This window comes from Patiria miniata, unplaced genomic scaffold (genome assembly GCF_015706575.1).
Source record: "Patiria miniata isolate m_02_andy unplaced genomic scaffold, ASM1570657v1 HiC_scaffold_12, whole genome shotgun sequence".
Taxonomy (NCBI): domain Eukaryota; kingdom Metazoa; phylum Echinodermata; class Asteroidea; order Valvatida; family Asterinidae; genus Patiria; species Patiria miniata.
In genome coordinates, this window is record NW_024037050.1 from 655,402 (window position 1) to 681,564 (window position 26,163).

At 39.2% G+C, this 26,163-nt stretch overlaps 1 protein-coding gene across 1 annotated transcript in view; it reads right to left on the reverse strand.

Moving 5' to 3' along the window:
• Nucleotides 1-26,163, reverse strand: part of LOC119744398 (ran-binding protein 10-like) — a 48,529-nt gene that overhangs the window by 15,678 nt on the left and 6,688 nt on the right. Inside the window, exons 2-4 of the mRNA XM_038220318.1 lie at nucleotides 24,218-24,329; nucleotides 2,485-2,543; nucleotides 1,031-1,221 (exon numbers count right to left, since the gene is read on the reverse strand). Of these exons, the coding sequence (XP_038076246.1) occupies nucleotides 1,031-1,221; nucleotides 2,485-2,543; nucleotides 24,218-24,329 (362 nt within the window). The remainder of the gene's footprint in view (nucleotides 1-1,030; nucleotides 1,222-2,484; nucleotides 2,544-24,217; nucleotides 24,330-26,163) is intronic.

The window sequence follows — 26,163 nt, forward strand, 5'->3', positions numbered from 1 at the left end:
CGCGCACACCAGCATGCATTTGCACACAAATACCGTGCCATGGAACAACAATAATCCTAACCGTTGAATACTAAATCCCATTCACCATGGGCGAATGGGACTTTTTGAGCCCCAGCGTGAATTGGAGCAATAATGAATGCCACGTGAGTTCCACCAATCAAATGACAAGAATCTGTATGTCAGTTAAGCTTAAAGTATCTGGTTTCTGGTATGCGCACACATCGCCGTAGCTATGCGAGTCGGCAAAATTTTAAAGTTTTTTTTCAATGTAAGATGATGTCTCAAAACCGCCAAACTAACTGGTTTGACTGGAATCCTGCTGCTGCACAATTTTAACATGTTTTTATATATATTTTGCACTAAAATTGGTCGGGCACCATTTGCAGACGGTGTTGTAATTTTGAATTGTGTGTTTTGAAGCCAGACTGAGGGAGTGATGGTCGTGTATCTGGAACCTGTAAACACTTTTTAATTAGCGCAATATGTAAGGGAGTAGACTAATGACCAGCCTGGCAGCACGTGCACGATTTCGATGTTTGGTCTGACCATGGTCTGGCATTACCGTTTTCTCTGATTTTTGTCTTGACTATCCAAATTTCACTGATGTTCATGTCGATCGAGATCGTAAGTGGGTGCAGAATTCTCAAGCCTTATGGCCTTACTGAGGTCACCTCAAGCTCCACTCTGAAGGATATTTTTGAGATCGAAGGGGATTGAAGCGTCATCTGCAACATCAGCCGACATTTGAAGAAAAAAAAATAGGGGAGGGGGGGAAAAAAGCCGCGTCGCCGCACAACTTTTGGGGCAAGCTCCATACCAGAAACCGAATTGGAAACCGAATTTTTTTGGCCTTATATGAAAACAAGTTGTGAATAGAGTATACAAATTCATGAAATTTACAGTTATGAGTCAATAACATGTACTTTATTCCTATGATATTTTTATTACTTGGAGCAAGGGAGGAGGGTATGATTGGGGGAGTTGATGAAGGCAGAGGGTTGGAGGTATGGGAAGGGTTCATTCCACTCACAGGTAAATCTGTGAACGCTACACCCAGGTTGACGCCATTCTTGGTGTAGAAGCATGTGTTGTCTATGAGGTTGACGCCGCAGCCTACCACGTCGCCCGTCGTAAACGTCGGGCCGTACGACTGCCCGTTCCCTGCTGAGTTGAATGTGTGGCCATTGTCACCATGGTAACCGTAGGAATGTTTGTCCCACCCTGGTGAAATCGTACAAAATAATGAGAGAACATTTACAAATGCTACAATGAGAAACACAGTGTGGTGACGAAACAGGTACCGGGTACTGTTTGGCAGTGCAATGAGAAATAGGCGGGGCAGTTTTGGGCAAAAACCTGCGAAAAAAGGGAGCGGTACATTTGGGCAAATACAGTTTGAAAAAGGCGGGGCAAGTTTGCATGATACAGTGAAAAATACGCAGGGCGGGTTTATCTTGAGAAGCTGGTGAAGCTGGTTTCCGAGAATATATGCAGAGTAAGTTTGCGTAATTAATACTCTTGACCAAAAGGAGGGGCAGGTTTACGTACTACTAAGAAAAACAGGCAAGATTGTGTGAAACAGTGACAAATGGGTGGGGCAGGTTTGTGTGATACAGAGTGAAATAGGTGTTGTAATTTTGTGTGATACAGTGAAAAATAGGCGGGATAAGTTTGTGTAATACAGTGAGAAATACAATGTAGGCATGGCAGGTTTGTGTGATTCAGTGAGAAAGAGGTGGGGTAGATTTGAGCGATACAGTGTGACACAGGCGGGGCAGGTTTGTGTAACACAGCGAGAAATAGACGTGGCAGATTCGTGTAATACAGTGAGAAATAGGTGGGGTAGGTTTGTGTGATACAGTGTGAAATAGGCAAGTCAGGTTTGTGTACTAGTGAGAAATAGGCGGGGTAGGTTTGCGTGATACAGTGTGAACCAGGTGGGGCGAGGCTCGTGTGAAACAGTGTGAAATAGGCGTAGCAGGTTTGTGTACTAGTGAGAAATAGGCGGGTAGGTTTGTGTGATACAGTGTGAAACAGGCATGTCAGGCTTGTGTACTAGTGAGAAATAGGCGGGGTAGGTTTGTGTGATACAGTGTGAAACAGGTGGGGTGAGGTTCGTGTTATACAGTGAGAAATAGGCGGGGCCTATGTCAGGTTTGTGTACTTGTGAGAAATAGGCGGGGTAGGTTTGTGTGATACAGTGTGAAATAGGCATGTCAGGTTTGTGTACTAGTGAGAAATAGGCGGGGAAAGTTTGTGTGATACAGTGACAAATGGGTGGAGTTGCTTTGCTTGATACAGGGAAAATTAGTTGGGATACTGGTTTGTACAGTACAGTGAGAAGTTCTTAGGCAGGTTTGTGTGATATAGTGAGAAATGGACAAGCTTGTTTTACAAGGTTGTTGTCAGAAATAAGTAGGAAGTAAAATAGTGACACATTTTTGGGTGCAGCACTGACTACAGAATCAACACTTAAATTCCTACCAGGAAGTCTGTTCATGTTGTTGACAAAGTCCTCTGTTGACAAACCAATACCCATGTATCTGTTGACAGGAAAAGAAAAACCAGAAATAAATCAATCACGAACAAATGAAATCATGATGACCCACAGAACCCCACCTTTTTGTTATTTTTGAAGTTATAAAAAGAAATTTCAAATGATGATAATTTCATGACAAGTTTTATGGCAAGCGAAGAACATATTTTTGATTAAATGCTGGCACTCCCGATTCACATTATAAAGAACAATTGACACTTGAAAAAGTAGTAAAATAACCAAATTTCATTTCTCAATGAAAAGTACCGTACTTTATAGAAAATGTTACAATTTACCGGTACCTACAATTTCAACAAGATATACACTTACATGTACAATGTCATATCAATGTTGTGTGACAATGTACACACATGTACATTACATGTATGTACACGTTCTTCCATGTGGAGAGATTTCAATGCACTATACCGGTATGTACCGTATGTATTGCATACAATGTACTCGTATAGGCACTAGGCTATAAATTTTTAAACTCCATGGACCATTAATTGTTGTGTTTATCACCAACATACAATGTTCATGTACATGTATGTTTGTAAGAAGGTTAAAGTTAGTTTAGTAATGTACATTGACGTGCATTATATACACTGCGGTACATGTTCATGTATGTAACTGCTGCCATTTAAAGGTACCGGTAGGGTAGATCATTTGTCAATTGTGCATTTTTAACATTTGAAGCAACAAAAGTGCTCAAAATCTAAACACGGGTGCTAAACAACTAACATGATGAACTTTTACCTCAGCGAATGCTGTATATTCCAAGAAAACAATATTCTAGGATCTTGATTTCAATTCAAAAGTAGCCGAGCCATACCTCGAAATGCGCCCAAAATCAGCATCCGGAACACATTCTCATTTAGCCGATTGCAGCTACGCGATGTCACGCACTGAACCGACAAATAATAGCAACTGTGCATGTATGTGCATCGTGTCAACGTTTGTGCGCACCCATTCATGGATTCACCAAATTGCAAGCCAACTGCTAACGGAAATTTCCAAAAATACGTCACTTGACGCATCTTTGGAAATGGCCGCCTATAATTGTTTTCTTCAAAATGACAGCATGCCAGAAGGAATCATTTCACACTCACAGGGAGTTACATTACTATATAAACCAAGTAAGCTTTTTAACAATAATTTGGTCAGTTTCTTTTGGATAGCTGCAAATGATCTATTCTAACTTTTACATGCCCTTGGTATAGGTACATGTATATGTTAACACAGAGTTATCATGCTCAATATCCCATCTTTTTAACAATACATGTACAATGTACACAATAAACACACTGAACATACATACATGTATATGAGTTTGTTTATGGTGTAAATCGAGGACACACACATGTGAATTGAGGACAGGAACCAAATCGAGGATGACCTCGATTAGAAAACGTGTACAAAACCAATGAGAGCTGTTGCGAAAATAGAAGAGGAACAAAAGAAAATCCTCGATTTACACCATAAACAAACGTGGGTGTACAGCCATTGTAGGCCTATAGACGATGTGACATTTGTTTACAAATTGGATGTTGTGGTCACGTACCGACAATTTTCAGCAAATGCTGCTCTTCTTCACTAACCGGTATATCTCTTGAGATATGAATGGTTTGATCTTTGAAAGTGTTATATACCTTGTTGACATGTTGACAAATCACATGCAGAAGATGCTTACATGTTTTGATTGCCCGGCGGTTGCTGGCATGATGGCACAGGGCACATGGTCTATGGCCGCTGTACATACCTACAGGTACTCGTACATGTAATACATGCCATAGCTATATAATTACTCATCAGTTTATCATACTGTACATGTATCGGTATGGATCAATATTGTTATTTGAAGCAAAAGTTGTTTTTAAATATGCAATAATTTTTTTTAAGACTGCATAAAAACATTTAAGTTTATTCAATACAGAGAGAGTACAAGGACGACATAAATAATTTTAAAACTATATAAATATAAATATCTGTATTTAAAAATATCTGTATTTTAGATGACTTACATAATGTACATTATGCACGTGTACAATACTCATTTACAAGATCCATAATAGGAATGAGGTTACCAGTACTTACGGTACATACACATGTATGCTTGTACAATTTGTACACTCTGTTCAATTTATGTTTCGAAAGAGAAAGGGTTCCCTTCTATCTTATATTCATTATCCCCAACAGCTAGTTCATACCCCACACAAACAAAATAAAGCAAAACAAATTTCATGACATAACTTAATTTTCATTATGACGTTCGTCGTTGCCTTATAATGAAATTGTTGGCACTAAAATTCAAGTGGAGTATAAACCGGCATTCACCCTCCAACACCTTTCAAAATTCACCACAAGCGTTGAAGGGGAGCTTATATACTCTTGACCAGCATCCCATTTCATTAAACTCATCGTAACTTACGATGCATCATGCGACGTATCTTGCGATCAATTTCACAAAACACGTTGTAAGTGCGACGCATCATAGATTTTTTAATAGCACAGCCTGGTGACTGTTTTATGTATTTATTCAGCATACAGTAAATAGTCATCTGTCGAAATTTACAAAATGTAAAACAAAATGGCGGACATGCGATGCAATTTTAAAGGAAAACAAGCTTTCAGTGGACTGTGCAGCTACTTTGAAATTTCAACTGCAAAATTCCAGGCTAATTCATAATTATTCAATGCATTTTCTATTTTTCCACACATTGTCATGGTATTATAGTCTCGTTTATATGGCATGAAACTGGCTATTAAAGAAAAAGACGTTTCTTATTTTGCAATGTACCACAAGACACATATAACGTGACGTGTTTGAAGCCGTTGTCAAGGAACTTAAGATGTGTTCAACACATCGCAAGTTTTGTTAAATGGATCATACATGTACGATGCTTCGCGAGTTGCGACGTGTTACACGTCGTGACTCAGGTTGCGACACGTCGCAGCGCTTCGTGAAATCAGGTGCAGGGTTGGCTTTCACCCATGCCGGGTGCTGGAACCGGTAGAAGCCATGTTGGAATATTGCTAGTGTAAAAGGGCTCCCTGAAATCTCTCTGTGTTGGACAACCAGGTCCAACATTGAACAAGGATATTCTGGACAATGTAAAAGGCTGTATTATATTCTTGCACAGTTATGTGTTTCGAAGGCAAATAACAGGTTCGTTACAAGCAATAACAGTGTGGGGGGGGTAGAGTATCACGTAGAGAAACAACTGAATAGTCCCAACTTTATTCCGCAATACAATAATCTTTCCACATTAATGACCAACCAATGTTGACAGCCCCAGTGAAACAAAACAAGCCGTCCACCAGTCTGTGTTTTGTGCTAATCACTTATCAGGAGGAAGGGCACACTTCCTACAATGATTGCTTCCTCCAAAATAATGTTTTCTTATCAAACCAGCAAAAAAAAAACGATTGACTTTCTTGATTCAACTTCCCGAGAGGAAGGACATATTGTTGCAGCTATGAAAAAAAATGGGTGAGGCAGATAACAGGAATTCCCCTCTGTATCTCAGTTTATCTAGTGTTTCCAGCTTAACTCTGAACTGATGAGGGTTCATCTTCATTAAGGCTGCTAAGCACAGCAACTGAAATTTGCTAAGCACAGAGATGCGGTTGGCACAGAAATTGAAATTTGGTAAGCACAGAAAGTAAACTTGCTCAGCCCAGAAAATGAAACTTAACAAGCACAATACTGAAATTTGCTAAGCACAGAAATTAGTTAAGCACATAAACTGACATTGCTAAGCACAGAAACTGAAATTTGCTATTATGATTAAGTAAAATTACACAGAGATCTATAATTTTTTGTTGTTGTTTCCTTGAATTTTGTCAACTACCAGATTGAAATGGCTAAGCACAGAAAGTGCAAAATATGCTAAGCACAGAAAGTCAAATTTGCTAAGCACAGAAACTGAAAAATGCTATGCAACAGAAATCGAAATGTGCTAAGCATACAAACTGAAATTTGCTACAAAGCACAGAAACTGAAATTTGCTAAGCACTGAAATTGAAATGGCTAGCACAAAACTGCAAAATATGCTCAGCACAGAAATTCAAATTTACTATTAAAGCACAGAAATTGAAATTTGCTACACAACAGAAATGGAAATTTTCTAAGCACAGAAACTGAAATTTGCTATTTTGATTAAAAAAAAACAGAGATCTATAATTTGTTTTTGTTGTTTCCTTGAATTTTGTTACCTACCAAACCCGCAAAAGTGGCAGAATAAAGAGGGCAAAGAGCATTGGATTCATATTATTACACACGAAAACTATGTTACAATTGTGCGAACCGGATATCCATTACACTGTGTCATACAGCATTTACACGTGCTTTACCATAATTCATCGAAAGTGCAATGAACTGTCACACATTCAGATTCTGAAGATCATCCCAAGCCTTGGGATTTATGGGATGACTCTTTCTAAATGAGCTCATGCATAAAATCAGTCATTGACAAGTTTAAGGAACACTACATGTAAAATGTAGGTCCTGGAACAGCCCAATTGGGCTACAAAACGCACTTTGAACGAGATGATGTTAATTGGAAATAACATTTAAAAGTAGGATATAAACATCCACACAACTATCCTTTCAAAACTGGGCGTTTTTGTGTTATTCCTGTATTATGCGTGTGAGAACAAATTTCGGGGTCCACTTTTGCGACCCCATAAATTTGAGCCGTTTGGATGCTAGTTGTGATTTCATTCGTATCGTGTTCGCCTTTTGTGGACGTCGAAGAAACCACTTTTTTTTGCATTGGCGATTGGTCACCGCGCGCTGTTTCCGAGACACACGTGTATATCGTACACTGAGAACGACACAAAAAACGTATTCGTACTCCGTCATGTCCGATGTAAACAAGCGGGGATTTTTCGTCTTTTCTCGGGAACGGTAAGACATTAGGTTGGTTTCCTTTCAACCAGATGTTTGAAATAGGCTAAGTAAACAATCCACAACATAAAATTTTCGGGGATTTCAGGACCTAGTGCCCCTTTAAGTGTCTGCCTAATTGAACCATGGTTGAACAGTACAGTTCACTATTAGCCTGTACATTGTACATGTACCAGTATACCTACAGTTGTACATGTACTGTAGGTATGAACATGGTACACAAGATAATGCAGTAATCAGGTAATGTCCAGTGCATGTACATGTACATGTACCAGTGTACATACATGTACATCATTTGACCCCTATCATGATTTGACCATAGAGCTGGGTCTCATAGCTCTATGATTTGACATGTACCGGTATGCGCACTATACTTTGGCTTTGAGGTAGATCCTACTATATCCTACTATAGGATGATAGGATCCAAATGTCAGGCCCTCAAACATTTTGTTTTGTATTTCAAACTGAAATTCTATCAACTATTCTGATTCAAATTATGTATGCATAGAGAAAGGACACACTTGTACACGTACATGGGCAATTCCACATTAATGGGCCAATTAGATAAGTTTATGGATGTTGCATATAGAGGGTGAAAGATGAGCTAGTATTTTCTTTAGTTTTTCCTATACCTTGCTTAGCTGAAAGCAGGCGCGGTTCTAGAACCAATATTTTTTTTTTGGGGGGGGGGCTAGCACGGTGGAGCCAGAATTTTTTCAGGGAGGCGTGCTGAAATGTTGACCGGTTATTTTTTTCAGACACTTAGGCCTCCGAAATCAGATAGGGGGGGGGGGGGGTAAGTGGGGGGGGGGGGGGGGGGGGGCTCTCATGCCATATTTTCAATGGGGAGCGCCAATAAAATATTTTCAATGGGGAGCGCCAATAAAATCCTAAAATCATTCACACTATATTAACTAATGCACCCTTGTCACGGATATTTCTTCTTTAGGGGAGACCGTTCGCATGTACATTTGTACATCACAATCCTTCTTTTTTTGCTAATGCAATTTCTTTTACGGAATTTATTTTGCTAAACAAAATTTGGGGGGGGGGCTACAGCCCCCCCCCCCCCCCCCCCCCCCCCCCCCCCCCCCCCCCCCCCCCCCCCCCACCCCCCCCCCCCGTAGAACCGCGCCTGGAATTTATTCAGTTTCTAATAGGCACTTTCATTTGACATTATCAACCCATTTTAATTTCTATCAACCGAAAATTATACAGTTTTTGCACTGGCTTCAAAGTTATCGTGTGATTAGGGCTACGTACGAACAGGGACAGACATTTTGTGACAAATGTTCAGTCTGTTCGTATGTATGTATAATTATAAATATCAAATAATTCTTCACATTGACTCTGAGTTTTCTAGATTTTGACTGATGGCATTGCTCCAGGTAAAATCTTCTCAAATCAGACAACATTAGGGCATAATTAAATGTTATGCTAACTTTGTTACATACGTAACACTTTTAAAAACAATATCCACCATATTTTCTAAAATACAAAACCAGTTATATCCTTTGCAGGTGAGGATATTTATTCAAAGCTTGCAATGTTTACAGCAAAAACTGAGAGACCAAGATCCTAGTTTTATTATCAAAACTCAACAGATTTTCTCAAATGTCACACCTTTGGGCCCATAAGTGTGGAATTGCCCACATGTGTGCACTCTGCATGTGAGGAATCAACTATAAACACAGACTGATTTGAACTTATGCCTTTAATTTTAGGTCAGATTTATGATTTCACACACGTCAAATTATATGTTCACTTAAGGTACATTTTGTATACCATTAGTCACAAGGTATTATTTATCTACAATAGGTAAGGAACACAAAACTGGATTCGTGCCAACAGAATAAAGGATACGTCAATTAGCATGTACTGGTATGTATGTACATTGCAAACAAACACAGTTCATAAAGTGAATATGTGGCGTCATTGTTGTTGCTATAATCTGTGCATGGTGATTAATGCATACAAGCATGTACATGTACATGTATGGGCGTGTTCATCTATTCAAACCGTGGACGAAAAATACCAGAGAACAAAAGAGAACAATATCGTCCATGATTCCCAGCATACGTCCGCGATTGGAGTCGTGTACAAAACAGTCGTCCTAAAAAGTTAGAGTACAAACAAAAGAGGGACAATAGGACGTCCACGATCGACGGTGTGAACATGACCGCTAGTGTAGGTGCATGCATACTGTATCGTATGCATGCATGGTTCGTTATACAGTAAAATTGTTATGCCGACTTTGATTTCAATACACATTATGACATGAATGGTTTTCCCGGGGTACATGTACATCACCGTTCTTCGGTCCACAAGACTTCAGAACATTTTCATCTAACATTTTACATGTAAGTGACATTAGCTGGGGTATGCCCTTGTTGATATATAGAACCACCACGAGCAAATCAATAGGGATGTCCATTTTCAAATAATTTAGTATTTGATTATTCAAAACTACACTTGACCGAATCAACTCACCGATCATGTTCTACATGTGGCGCCAGCTGCAGCTGCCTTCCTCGCTGGTCAAAAGTTGCATACCGGTACATGGCGCGCAGGTTCAAATTTGCATGCGGCGATGGATCTTATGGGCCGCTGGTGTTTTGCAGTTTAGCTTATTACTGTATAACTGGCAAGGGACTTTACCCAACTAAAAGAATGGGACCAAATAGGTGTCAACAAAAAACTTACCAAGGACCAAAAAGTGGCATCTAAAAACAGTGATTTTATTCACGATTAAATTAACATAGATCACAGTGGTGTGTGCAAAGTTTTTTTATTTTCAACTATTCCAACTGGCAAAAATGTATTGGAGTGTTTGGCTGATGATCCAGTAATTGAATATTCCGTATATTCGGGACAGCCCTACATGTCAACGCAGCAGCATATTTCATCAAAGACTGAAGTAATGGACGAGCAGAGCATACTGTTCGAAATGTTGAGTCCCTCCGGTTCTTTTCAGAACCACACATACTCACAAAAGAGATTTATTCACATGGTGTTATCGCAAACTTATCTTGTCTTTTCGTACTAATCCTCCAAATCCATTTACAGTAAACTCCGGCTAAACCGACATCGTATAAACCGTCATATCGCTTAAATCGGTCTGACGAAAGTCCCGATTGTTTCTAATGCATTTCCATTGACCTTTTTTCATTTCTAAGTCGGCCTTTGTAAGCTGCCATTTCGCCTATGTCGGCGTGTTACTTTCAGTCCCATTTCCAAAACCACACAAATTCCTCTGCATTTAAGGGAATGTACAACATTTGCTTTTGCTGCAATTTTCAGATATATATGGATTTGGAGGATTAGTATGTTATAGCAAATATTGTTAAACTGACTTGTTTCACGTTTTGGGTTCGCAGATGCTGGAAAAAAACAAGAAAACCAATCATATTCTTGTAGTCTGGTTCCCTGACCCCACTTAATATGAAACGGAGCAATTGATAGCCTTTTGGGAATTGTAAGATCAGAGAATCAGTCTAGCAGGGTTGGAGTCTTCACAGGTGTGTAATCAATTGCAAAGAAAATGCAGACAAACAAAATATAAAAAAGTAGGAGCACTTTTTGGAAAAAAGCCAGTTTTTTTCCAACGCTGGTCGGCTGACCAGCGTTGGAAAAATACACTTTTTCTTGAAAATGTCAGCACACCAGGAGCCACAACTTTACAGGATGCTTTGGACTGTCATTCCCTAACAATCCAGTAAGATATTTTGTGATAAATTGATAATTTCGTTTTTTGATGTTTGCAAATGTTGTATCTTCCCTTTAAGTCGGCATCGTGCTCTGCGGTTTGCACACACTGCTAACTGACATCTGTTTATAAATGGCACAGCCCGTGATTGATGCATCGGCCAGCACGTGTACACTAATCGCACGTGTTCATGTACATGTACACTGTTTCATGCACAGTCTGTACATTGTGTGCATTGTTCGCTTACACGAAGAACATGTCCATTCCATACCAGCCTCGACTCCATGGGCGCGTGCGCGTTCCTTCACTAACCCCTGGCCGTGATGTACACGTAAACGATGCTGACTGGCTATTCAGAGCGTACACACTGTACCGCGCGGGGAATTTCGAAGATTGAACGCCGGGCACGCCAATAATGCGCTCGCGTGCTTTGCTAGTCACGTCACGTACGAATATTCAAAACTGCATGATGCCTGTACGATATGGATTATGGCAGCCTCGTTTTTCGCTAAAAAAACCTGTATCTGCGGTTGTAAAGGGACGAAAGGGGTATGTACCTTTAATACAAATCTTTGCTAAATAACGCAACGTCCAAACCTTATGTTTGAAAGCATTGATTCTTCAAAATTACACAATTCCAGGGGTTGAGATCGCGCAAGGCATGATGGGAACCAACATGGTGCAGCAAGATCTCGTACAGAGGTTGATTCCTTACCATCAATACCAGTACCCCTCTCGACTGCACGCATGCGCTCTTTTCATTTTGGGGGTCCCCTTATTGTACCAGTACCATGCACATTTAATTCGTGACTGTACACGTACGTACGTGCACAATGTACACTATGGTACATGTACATACATGGACGTACAGTATGCAAGCGATCTGTATATCGTACCACTGTTAATGCTAGCGGGCCGCGCCGTCCTTGCTTCAGACGTACCGTACGTACATACGTACGTAAGTACATGTACTAGTATGTATGACTTTCTGTGATCAATACCACAGCCTGTTTGTGATGATAAACATTGAGGATTTGCTGGGATCAACCATGGATGTAGAAATAAACCAGGGTAAATCAAAGCCTTTGAATTTTAGCCATAAATCTTGTTTGCATGATCCAGATACAGATGCGCATAGGCCATTAATTCAATCTATTTTTTCGGCAAAATGACGAAGTCGGCAAAATGACGACTTGCAGCAGAAGCCGACATTCGCGTAAGTCGTCACAAATTCTCTGGTCCCAAGAGTGCTGTCTTAGCCGGAGTTTACTGTATTTCTGAAAAGCCAATGTTGTACATTCCCTTTAAAGACTTGCAAGTTACAAAAAAAAACATCATGGTAAAACAAAACAACTGTTGTTCTGTTGTAATAACAGTCCATTGGTTTTACCCCTCAAAAGGCCTCAAGGGCAAATGGTACCCGGTACCCGGTACCCTTGGCTTCCCCACTGGTACCAATTGGGACCCTCCGTTGTACAAAATGCCATGGACTACACCAGAGCAGTCAACGATAATGTGGTGTTTCAAAAACAAAGTATCTTTCAGTTTCCCAACACAGATGGATCTTTTTGAATGAGCCGTCATGTACATGTACATGTAGAAAAATAATACTGCATCTTGTCTGGCCTCTTCACCATCTCGGCAAAGGTATTTGCCTTGAACTTTTGTACCTGAACAAATAGTTCACTAATGTATTACATGTACATGTATATTAAAGAGCCAACCCACAGTCAAAATAAAGTACATGTACTTGTAGTACATTTGCATGTACTAAACATGTACATTCAATTCATAAACATGTACATGTACATGATGAACATCCACATGTATGATGTATACAACAAACAACATGTTGGGGGCTTAAAGATTTTCACATTTTCAGTGTCTCATTTTTTCTGCCTCACTGTGCTTTCACAGAAAAAAAATGTATACATTGTACATTAACGACTATCCGACATAAATATTACATAACTTCTAAAATGGATATATTTGCATACAATGGTCTCAAGGAAAATTAATGTACACTGCATGTAGATTGTTGAAAAAGAATGATTTGAACCACACCACCATAAATGTCACATAACCGAAAAATATTATACAGATTGCCAGATGGCATATGTGATGACAAACACATGCACTTTTATTTTGTATCCAGTACTGGGTCACAAACCCCTGGTTTTGAGCCATACATGCACAGCATGTGTCAATTAATGACTCATAAACATAATCAGACAAAAAAACAGGCACTTCAATGAAATTGGAATTTTTCACAAACATGTGTACCAGTATCATCTAACCAGCTGTTGGAGCTCAGTACTTGTATCTAATTCGATAGAAGCACAGATTTACGGCTGCGTAGTTTCATCATTAAGTTTTAGAAATTAAACTTTTATCTATTTTCCAAATTAACCCTCACCCTCTTCAATCCTTCAAAATCCTCCAGGCGGTTTTTGGAGGATTTTGGAGTATTGAGGCTGAATGGCAGAAAAGTGTTGATTGATTTTGGAGGATGCACTGTGTCAAGATTGTAGGCTGTACAGTACCCTGCATTGTTTATATTTAGCCATGCATAATTGACCCTTGCATTATGCTGGACATCATGCACACTGCCTCTGAATGTCAGCAGCACTGCCTCAAGCAGCACTGCCTCAACCAATTGACAGTGATTGTTGGGGGATTTTGAAGGATTGAGGCAATGGTCACCCCTCCACTGAACAAATTCAAGAAATAACGGATGATTTGGGAGGATTGAGGCTTAAACCACATGGCGGCAATTGGAGGATTTTGCAGGATTGAGGATAGTTCCTAGCAAAAAGGGTCTAGGGGACTAGGGTAAATGACTTTCGGGTATCTATTTAACATGATATTATAGACTTTGGTGAAATTTGACACATGTTGTGAGTAAAGTGAGGGAATTCAACCTTTTTTCCTTTTTATTCAAGGAAGCTACTTTACATTCCTGAAATCCAACACTGCACAATGACCAAATTGCACAAATACTCTCTGTACTTAATAAGTCCTTGTGCGCCAACACTCTCACTGGCATCTTAGGAAACTTCCATGGCAGGTTTACATGTTTCACTTTATTTTCTTCTCTAGGAATTCTTTGGGAATCAATTGGCAACAATGTCTCGGTTAAACTCTTGCGTTGCGGCAGTGCCTTTAAAAGCCGACAGCTCGTAAGTTGAACACCCATGGGTTTACATGTAGACGTCATCTTTAGGTTTCGGGTTGGCACCCCGTCGCAACAGACACTGCCGGCATGACAGACCGGTATGCTAACTCGGAGACGACACATCTCCGTCCAGATCTACTTCTCAGCTGGGGGGAGATATATGGCTGAAGAATCCACAACATCAAATGCCAGGGTTCATTGCCCTTCACACACACAGTCCCAACAAGTCATCTTACCAGCCTGTGTATGTGTGTATCAAGGGATATTGATAGCGATGATACACGGCTACGGTATTTTCATAAAAATAAATTCACAAATTATAGCTGAGAGAGTTTAGCAATTCCTATTGGTCGAGAGCCTGTCACGTGGGTGGTTTTAAACCGCCGGTAAAACATCGCTGGATTCTGCGCAACATAGCGCGGTACACACCGCATACATGTACATGAACTGGATACATGTACATGTACATGTATGTTGTAGCCATGTACATTATATACAGGTACATGTACATGTACATGTACCAGGTCTAATGCACTGTACATGTACAACATACACTGTATGCATACAGTGTACATTGTACAGTGCATTAGACTAGCCAAAAACTGGTGCTTAAACTTGTTGTCAATTACTCTCTTTTAAATTAATTACATTCAGATCAGGTTTCTTGTCAGTATAAACAAAACTGACAAAAAGGATCAACGTCAATTCATGTACGTATACACGTACGTGTATGTACGTATATGTACATACATGTACATATATGTACATGTACTTCAATCTTTTAATTACATGTACATATATGTACATGTACCTGTACATGTACATGTCGTTTACACTAATGAGTTCAATACATGTACGAATGTATAAAACATAGAATGTGCATTGTCCAGTTCCCTCACGCAAATCCAACACCATCAGCATGCTAAGCCTGTTCGGTATGACGATATTTCACGATATTTCGATTTAATTTTCATATCGGAAATCTTATCGATCTCTTTAAAAAAAATCGGCACATCGTGGAATTCGATATGCCGAAAAATATTGCGATAGGCCTATTCTTTTGTAGCACCGCTTTTGTAACCATTAAAATCAACCCCTTGAGTTCAAAATGTGCCGCTAAAGCACTCCCATGAAAAACCGCAAACCACAAATTCACTGTTACAGCATTGTACCGCTAGGTCTTACCTATTCAGGGGCGGAACCAACTGACTAACGTCACGTGTATTGGATTTTGCGTCTTCCACGTGGCAGTACAAACAACACAATCCAGACCATCTTTTTAACTGATTGTTCTCAATTTCGCCCCACATACCAAGTGCCGAAATCGTAATCACGTGCGTCTAAGTTAACCGAAGTGAAACAAAGTCTCTGACATTTCGCAAAGAAAATACGGTGCCTGTTTTGTTTTGACGGAAATGTGAAGTTGTACAGACAAAACACCACAACTAATTGTAGATTATGACGTTGCGAAGTGAATGTTTCGTTTCGGCGCGCGGCCAGGGGAGACCTCGCCGGGCCCACAAGTTTTCTTTTTCCAGCCCAAACGACATCCACATACGGTACGTTAAGCGCCCTCTACGATACTTTTATGATACGTACGCACTACAGTTTCCCCAAGTTGAAGCAAGCAGTGCGACAGCTCAGTCGATACAGATTTGTGTTTTTACACCGCGAGGTTGCGGGTTCGATTCACGGTTTTGCACCTAATATTTTTTTATTTTCTAACCTGAGGCTTGGGAGGATTTTTATAAAAAGGGAAATAAAGTCCGAATGTCATATATTTATATATTTTAGATTTTCTTCTCATGTTTTTAGAAAAGTATAGTCCAAAACGCCATAGCGTATTGCGGATGTCGTTTGGGTGAAAAAAAAGCGAAGATCAAATTTTCCTGCAGGTATTTTCCTGACTCGTTCCGTCTCTTCCGTGGTTGTGCCTGGGCACTTACACTTGCTTAGTGCCAAAACTGTGCCAAACTTATGAAATCAGTTCATATTTTCAGCAACAATAAACGTCGAAAACTAACTGTTCAATCGTGACTTTTATTTCGTTCAAAGACAGAAAATTCATCACTAGAAATTGGACTGATCCATTAATTTTTGTAAAGGGGTGCTTCACCCTCTTTTTGGAGTTAACATCGTTTTTCGAAAAAGTTTTTTAGAAAAAAATATATTTTGTTAGTTTGTAACGATGAAGAACTTTTCTGAACAAGGAAATATTTCGGACTCCATTAAAAAAAATATTATTTGTAATTCTGAAAAGGTGGAAATACTGGCAAATTGTTTACAATGAAGCACATCCTTGACCGCAAATGGTGTTGGCTGTGCACGGTCTTACTATGAGTGCACGTGGGCATCAATGTGGCGTGCATTGCGTGCTAGTGCTTCGTTCTTTCCTCAAGATATTTCAATTTGCACATTTGTATCCAACATTTCAAGGTAATTTTGTTCGATATTTGAATGTGGAATTTGTTTTCTACTTAATTGGCAAAGTAAATGAGACTCTAGTCAAATAAAATTGACAATTTTGTTCAGGACATATTGGGGTTTTTTTCGCGGTAGTGGATGGTGACTTCGGTCGTGTTTTTTTGGATGTTATATAGTTCCATGAATGGAAAAATGACGTCATCACGATAATATCGCGATATCTGATATTTTTTTCACGATATGCCGATTTAAAAATAAATGGATATCGAACAGGCTTACAGCATGCGTGAATATTTATGACATTTACATGAAAAGAACTAAATCCGTTTACAAACTTTCCAAAACGTCATCACAAAATGAGCATTACATGTACAATGTACACGTGTATGTACCAGTACACGTATACATGTACACGTACATTTTTTGTTGGCCTAAGTCAGAAATTGCAATTTTGCAGGACAGTGACGCGAAGTCACAATTTGAAGGGGTGGTCAATTTTTTGTTTTCAGGTAAACCTCAATTTGTAAGTCCTGTTCTACCTTTCCCGGTTGTTTAATGTATACATGTAAACAACACATTTTGAAAGCCTATTTTCATCCTGTTTTATTGGTAGACTGTTCATGCACTGTAATACACCAGCAGGAATTTTTAAATGCCGTTTTCTCAAACAATACATTTACAATTTAGTTGGCGGTCTACATGTATGTTTCTGTTACTGAACTCAGGACCCCAAAACATGTGCCATTAGAAAGCTCTTAAAAATACTTAATTGTACACTGTACCAGTATCTCCATTCTTTAAAGTCAAATTTATACTCATTTTGTGGTGATGCCAAAAAAAAAATTCAACTAGGCCCTATTTCAATTACTGTGAATAATAATAAGGCAATCATTAATTTAATTGTCATTGCAATTACATGACACAATATTTCAATAAGTACATGTATACACACTTGTACAACATGTACATATGTATACATGTGGAGTTGTGGACTAGTACTACACTACAGTACGCTCTGACCAAAATAGGCCACATCACAATGGTCTTTTAATGTCGATGACATTGAGTCATTCCATGGCAGTTACATGTATGCATATCACTCACAAAGTGCATGGATGGATGTGACCTTGATGAAGTGCTGTGTCACTTAAGCACTACAGAAAGGAAAGGAAGTACAAGAAAGATGTGACCACAATATTTACATACATCATGGAGGAAGGAATGTATACATACAACAGAACAAAGTTCTACATCGTTGACTGAACTTGATTGAAGTCTGTCATTGTGTCAAGCCACTCTGTGAATACATGTTAAAATACACATACATGTACATGTAACTCAAAATTCTCTGTGTTGAGTAAATCATATATTTGTTTTCAACTTAACAGAGCATGCCAGTTGACCTAAAAACCTGTACGATTTTAGGGGAATACAGTACATCCAGCCACCATGTATAGGATCTACAATGTGTGTAACATCCTATATCCTATTTTTTGCATTGTGTCCTGACTAGGCTTAATGCAGTCAATTAAGGGCTGTAGACTGACTCTGCCAAAGAAAAAATTGATCACGCAACGTCGCGTAAATTGTAACTAGACAATGTTTGGTACCAAGATGTTCACATGAAAAGTGAACGTGAACTGGTGAGACTTGCACTCTCTTTTACTCCATGTACCTGTACACATACATGTATGTACATTCCAACCAGTTCATTCCAAAAAAAATTCTAGAGCAAAAAGAGACTTCCCAACATCATCTAAGTTCAACATTGGTTTTTGCCCTTCACCAACGTAGTTTTATATCAACACTGTACTCAGTGTTGGCTTGTGAGAAAAAAACACAGGCTTACTCGGGTGGGACTCGATTTTTCTCTCATCACTCTTGGACAACACTGACTGAGTAAAGTGTATATAAAAAAGTACATCTGCGAAGGGCAAAACCAAATATTGAATGTACATCCCCCCTGCGAAGGGCAAAACCAAATATTGAATGTGTATATCCCCTGACACTAATTCCATCCTACATGTACATACATGTACATTGTATGTACTTCACACATGTACATATGTATGAATAATGCTGCAGTTTTTATAAACAGCTACAATGCCAATTTGTCAACAAATATGATTTGTGAATAAAAAAAAAATGAGTGCCTGCATCACTGCATTTGGTACATGTACCTAATGGTTGGGTTGGGAGAAAAATTCCATCACAAAAACGGGTGCATTCAGGCATACAGTTAGATATCGCGATATTAATTCTAAAGCCATTCACACATGAGGTACATAGTATCTGTATAGATCTGTATATTATAGTCGGTAAAGCATCCCAGGGGAAACATCACACAACTTAGAGAGAAGACACTGAGAAGAAATTACAGTTTTAGAGGTGGGAGGAAAAGCCAAGAAAATATTATGGGGAAAACCCACGGAATCAGGTAGGGACTGAAAATCCAATTCACATATTAGCCAAGCGGGATTCGAACCTGGGTCACAGTGGTGGAAGGCGAGGAAAGTACCCCTATGCCAACATGACTACTTGAGTATTACAATGTATTTATTCCCTGTAGGCCTATACTCCATAAAACCCTACAGTGCTGGAGCGGTTTGGTGCTTTACACTATAGTATAGGAAGTACATGTACATGTAACAGGCATGGCAGTTCCGGGGGGGGGGGGGAGTACAGAGAGTAATGGGTCTTGCAGTGCCAAAACTGCACATAAAGGGCCTGCGTTACATTTACAAATGTATGTACCGGCACAGTGCATAGACTCCGTGCACCAAGTACCCCCTCAACAGTTAAAATGGGAGAGTTGGGGGAGACACCACTGTGAAGGATATTTGAACGCATTTCCGACAAAGCCTGACTGACAGCCACGCAAAGACGCAACTGGTTTGTGCCCACTCAAAATAACATAAGTCGTGTGTACGCCATACGCACACATGTGAAGCAGTTTGTCACTTCCACCGGAGCTATCCAATGTGGTAAAAAAAAAAGGGTCATTTTAATGTCTCAATCCAGCAATGGTGAACACAACAGGTTCATGTACATGTACATGGCATTCGGATAAAGCACAGTGCACCGGGATGGTGAGGACCAAGTTCAAACATTGTCTGCATCCGAGCATATAGCTGGACTTACATACTTACTTCATAAAACACATGGAGCTGTGCATTGTACACGGCGAAAGAAAATGCACTATGTTACTAGTACAGGCCAATATTTCACAGGGAGTATATTGTATCATGATTGTATGTTCACATGTAACTTGGACTACTCAATACACAGGCCTAACGGTACATGTATATAAGTACATGTACATGTACACTGGTCCAACAAACAAAGCAACTGTGTGCATTGGACTAGGAGTTTTGGGTTGTGACTGAGACAAAGGATATAGTTTTGATAATGACTCACTACAGACCAGCGTTATCTATTTTGGGTACAATCCATGCACGAGTACAAAGTAGTGCACCATTGTATGAGTTAAAGACATGCCAAGTTTCACAATGACATACTACACGTATACATGTACATGTACATGTACATGTACATTGTGCATGTGACATACTGTGCATATTTCAAGCCAAATGCGAATTTAAAATTCCATACATCATGTATCTCAAGCACTCTCCAAAGATTTCAAGGTGGATGTGGACCTCATTGTGGTACATAAATTTCTCATTTCATACAGGAAAACAATTTCATGACCTGATTTTTCAGATATTTCAGGACCTAATTGGGAACGCTTTGAACTCTGATTTACATGATCTTTACATGTACTGGTAATTCAGAAATTAAAGGGACACTGCGTCCTGGAACAGTCATGTCCGATGTAAACAACCGGGTTTTTTTTAGTCTTTTCTCAGAAACGGTAAGACATTAGGTTGGTTTCCTTTCAACCAGATGTTTAGAATAGGATAAGTACGTGTAAACGATCCAAAACATGAAATTTTCGGGGATTTCAGGACCTAGTGCCCCTTTAAACAGAATACCATTAAAGGTACTTAAAGTAAACAAAGAAAGTTACAAAATAAAATTGTTTTCCGTCCTACCTATCCAGATAATTTCTAGGGCGTTAAGTAACACACACAAATATTTTTTTCAGTCTAAAAGGAATTAGTGCATGGTGAACGAGTTGCCTCAGAAACGCAATGTCGCCAACATCTACCCTACCGAACTTGTCCACATGTAAAACAAAAAATAAAATACAGTTGAATTTATTTTACAATTGTATGATCTTTTATTTCTAAATGTTTATAATGTCTGAACAAATTTTCTACAGGAAATTGCACTTTATACATTAATTAATTATGAATTGCTGTTTTTAATTATTAATTGGATGATGGACTGTTTCAGTCTCATTACACACAGACTATCAAACACGTACACGCAACTGAATGTGTACATTCAATTTGTTAGCTTTGGAAACTGTAGCGGTCAGACGGAGGGTAATTCATGGTGATTCTATACAGGCATGCAACTGGCAATTTAGAAAAAAAAACAAGGACATTCCAAACCCCACAAGACATTGTACCGTATTTTTCAATTTGTAATGGCATTCAGGAGAAGTAAGAAACAAGGAGATCAGCCGATCCGAGGAAAAGTTGCATGCCTGTATATAAAGGAAAAAAATTGCCTCAATAAAAATGGCTGGTCATATTTTGTACAGCACTTTCCGAATCCTAGTGGACAGAATTTGACAATGTACCGGTATGGCAGCACAAAAAACACTTGTGCAGTTCACTTCATCTCAGCAGTTTCAGCATGATTTCATTTTCTGACGGCTCTGCATAAGTGTTATTCTCTGAAACAGGCAATGTCCCACATACACCAATTAAATATGATTGTACCGTGCATGTAAAATTCCCCAGCCAATAATTACATGTACGTGTACACTGTACATGTAGAGTGTACCGGTACATGTATGAACAATATATTACCGGTACTTTATACAGTGGCTACATCAGTGATCTACACAAACAAATCTTTATTGTTCAAAACTCAATCACAATTCAAGATGCCTTGATAATTAAATTAATACAGACATCTTTTCCTCTAATTTCTATGTGTCAGGAATGCCCCTAAATAGTGACACACTGTACATACTCACAGTCATAACACTGTTTGACCCTATTCTTTCAGATTACAGAGTCCAATGGGACCAATTAAACAAGAATTATTGTTAACCCATTAGGAAAAAATATTCCATAACAAGGCCTTTTGGGGGTCTTATTCTGATGTACATTTTTGTATATATGCACAAACAGCGTCATGCACTGTACACATCCATTGTATGATAGTTCATGGTCAGTGCAACACTGAACTTTATACAATCAATAGGCCTACTGGATCTATGCATTCGTACCAGTATGCTGTACGTTAGATGGTGTGCACCATACAATGTATATACGTACATGTACATGTACATGTATACCAGTACATGACCATAAATTTGCACGTATACAGACCTGTAGGTTCATATGTTATGTACATACAACAATCATAATATTAATAAGCTGTTCTGAAAGTTGTTGTTGTGAACATGCGTCTTTTCCTGGTTACAAAATTGATCAACAATTAGTTTCCATACGATAATCATTCTTGCAATGATGAATCTTCCTTATGTGTGACTGTGTATTATATTTATGATTTATTCATAAATACCTCAGACAGTTTACGCATTCCTATTGGTCGAGAGCCTGTCACGTGGCCAGTCTTACACGGATGATAAAGACATGGCTAGCTGGTCTTAAACACTTTTCCAGTGTCACAATAAAATGTGGACTCCTAAAAATCCAGTGCCTTACCGTTTCATTGGTTGAACGTTCACAGTCCTCACGTAGGCATGCGCAACACTAGCAGCGAGTCAGAATTTTATAGTTCTAAATTCAAAACGCAACGCCCCAGGTGCGTTCTGCGCGACTTCGCGCAGAACATGCTACGCGCGCGTCAATCTCCATAAAAGGGTTGTTTACATGTACATCTTACTCGCCAGCTGAACACTCCATTATTTTGCTAGAGGGATGTTTCAAAAAGCATGAAGTGAACTTGTTGAACAAAATCAGGATTTTTTGAACGAATTATTTGATATTTTTTTACCAAAAAGGTATTTATGAATGGGAATAAATATGTGCTCGGTCAGTATTTATCACTCTGTTTAAGACCGCTTAGAGTCTGGGTGCTGATAATTACCCTCGCCTCCGGCTCGGGTAATTATCAGCACCCAGACTCTAAGCGGTCTTAAACAGAGTGATAAAAATCTCCGGAGCACACATTTATTCCCTTATTAAAACCCAAACCTGCCTTAAGGTTTTAGGATTTGACGAAGGCACATGCAGTGGCCTGTCATTGTTACTTTACAATTAATACGTTAATTTTTGTAACGTTTATGGTTTTTTTCATCTATCTGCATATATATGCTGTTTGTGTTCACGTACAATTAATTAATGATCAAATTTTCAAAAATCTATACAAAATCATGTGATGATGTCATAAAGATGTCAGTTAAGAAAAAAATGTGTACAAAGTATGGGGAATTTAGGATAGAACAGTAAGAATGTTGTTTTTTTGAAATCAGAACAAAAGGAGGTGCAGAGTAATGCTGTGGATTTTCGAATACTATTTGCATATTTGATTATTCTAATTTGGATTTGATCAAATATTCGAAGATATATGTACATGTAAGAAAAGTGCAAATTAAGTTTTACATGTGCCAACCTGGAAGCCGATCAGGACCTGCATGCACTTGTAAGCACTTGTGGAATATTAAGAAGAGCTTATATTTCATAGATTTTTAAAGATTGAGCTGATATTGCTTTCATTGTGCTACTGATGACAGTGAGGCACCCAGGATTTGGCTTGGGGGGGGCTCACAATTTGTTTTTTTTAGGAATCTGAATTCTTTCAAAAAATGTTGCCCAAAAATTGTGGCCGCAAAAAAATTGGGGTGTTTTTTTTTTGGGGGGGGGGGGGGGGACTGACTATATTGACGTTGGTGGTGCCATTTACACCCCAATTATACTTTTCAAAAATAGGCCACATACATATCACCAAGGTCAAATCGTGTGACCAAAAAATACATGACCAAAAAAAAATGACAACCTCTGGGGGGTCAAGACCCCCCCCCCCCCATGGGTGCTCCACTGACTGAGCACAGAAATTCCCTAATAAGCCTGGAAACATTTGCTAAGCTGAAAAGGGTTACCAGTCAAAAAGTCATGTGATATAGCATGTGACTGGTTGCCCGCTGATATTTGATTAGCAAGAAAACTTACTCGGCCATATTGACTGAAAGCCTGCCACATATGCAGCTACCGGTAGCTGTGGTACCATGACCCAAACTAGTTCCACTTGTAAGCAGAAGGCTACATAAGCTTAAGATGGATGAAATCACTGTTGGATTTCATCCGTCTATGACATCCACTGTATTCTCTATTGTGAGTGTATGGGCCACAATCTTACCCATCGCGGCCTTTGCTGACGATAGTGACTTCAAAATAATAGATTCCTGTGGAAGCTGGGATGGGGTGCGCTGTCGTGACGGAGGCTGCGTCTTTGTGTGTCTTTCCCACGCCTGAAAGAGGGAAAATGAAAACACAAATGCTGAAATACAATGATTATTAAAAAAATAAAAAAATTAACAGGTATAAAAATAGTCACTCTTTACATTGAATTGGCATTTTGAAATATAAGTGAAGCTACCATACACTTGAAAAAAAAAACATAAAACTCTTTCGAATTATTACTATGTAGGTGATATGACATAATTCTAAGTTTATGTACCGGTAAGTGGCAAAATCTTCCCTCATACAATGTATGTTACATAGAAATGGCCCCAACAACATGTGCAGAAATTACCTCAATTAATGGACTGTCCCAACTAAAATTAGAACAATCCCAACAATACATATCTTGGATCGTATGATGCTATAGTTGGGGTGTAACATTATAGAGGGCATATGGGGTAAATACAAGGTCATCTAATGAAAAGAGACATGTATTAGTGATATCTTTCCATGAAGCAAATCTTATGTACATGTGTGTTCATCAGATCATTTGATCAAAGCAGTTAATGAATTACCGTCAAAACCATCCATTCTCCCTCGGTTCATCCTTCCCCCCCCCCCCCACCTCAAGTCCCGCCTCTATCTTGTCTCTCAATCCCCTACCCCTACCGTTGTCCCTGCTGAGTATACATGGACTATTGTTGATGAGGCAGTCTCCCTCCTGGCTGTGAAACCATTTCCTTTGTTAAACTCAAGGCTTTTCCAGAGTTTTGTTTGTAAACACTTTCTGTTTACGTTGACCCCTTTAAGGCATCCCCCCCCCCCAAAAAAAATATTTTATGAGTAGAATATCCACATTATGTTAACTAACTTTTCACAGATAGATTCTTAAATATCACAATTAGGGCCAATGGTTTTCCACAATTGCGGAAAACGGACAGAATTCGCAGAATCTGCTCCTCGAAACAGAAAACGGAATTTGAATCTGAAGAAAATAACTTCTGCAAGTGTATTGATAAAAAAACATAATTTCGTTAAATGTATTGAGTCCAAAACGAATTGTTGATGATTGATTGAACAGACGAGCCATATAAAAAATGAGCGGTGTTTATATCACAATTTTGGGGGGACAAAATCGTTCAAGATCAGAGCAATAAATGTTATGAGATCACTACCATAGTATGCGTAGTCATGGGAGGGACAGTCCCGACGCACGCCGTAGCTGTCGGTCAGCGCACGGGTGAAAATCATCATACTCACGGTACGCTCTTGCGGGTCTCTTTTGCTCCATCGGCAGGTTTATTTTTCTCCGTTCAATCAATCAACCATTCATATTACATCTAACTTTGGCTCCATTGAAATGCACGTTGTGCTTCGGTCAAAAAATGTACCGTAAACTATCATATTTTGTCGCTAACGTTAGTGCGAAAACAAAATGACGGACATGAATTTTGCTTCGGCCACGCGCCAGCTGATGTGTGTGATGTGATGGGATTGGCCTGTACGGCTTTTGCATGTTTCTTGCGTGTGTGGCGGTGGCGGTGCAGTATACGACTTGACTGTGGTGAAGTTAAATACAACGTCTGTACATTGATCGGCCATTGATAAAATAGCAATTTTTGGGGGCAATTTTCCCGAGTTCCAACCAAACGACTATTTTATTATCGTCTTGGAATTATTATATATTTTTAAATGCCTTTTTATGTATTGAATAAATGTGAAACAGAATTTTTCAGCCTGAAACGGAATTTAGGATTTTTGAAAACGGAATTTGCACTTTTCTGAAACGGGAAAACATCGGCCCTATACAATGTACACTTCAATTGCATTATTTACATGCTGGTGTCATACTCTTTTTGACATGTTATGATGACTGCACTAAATAACCCAAAATGTTGCCAC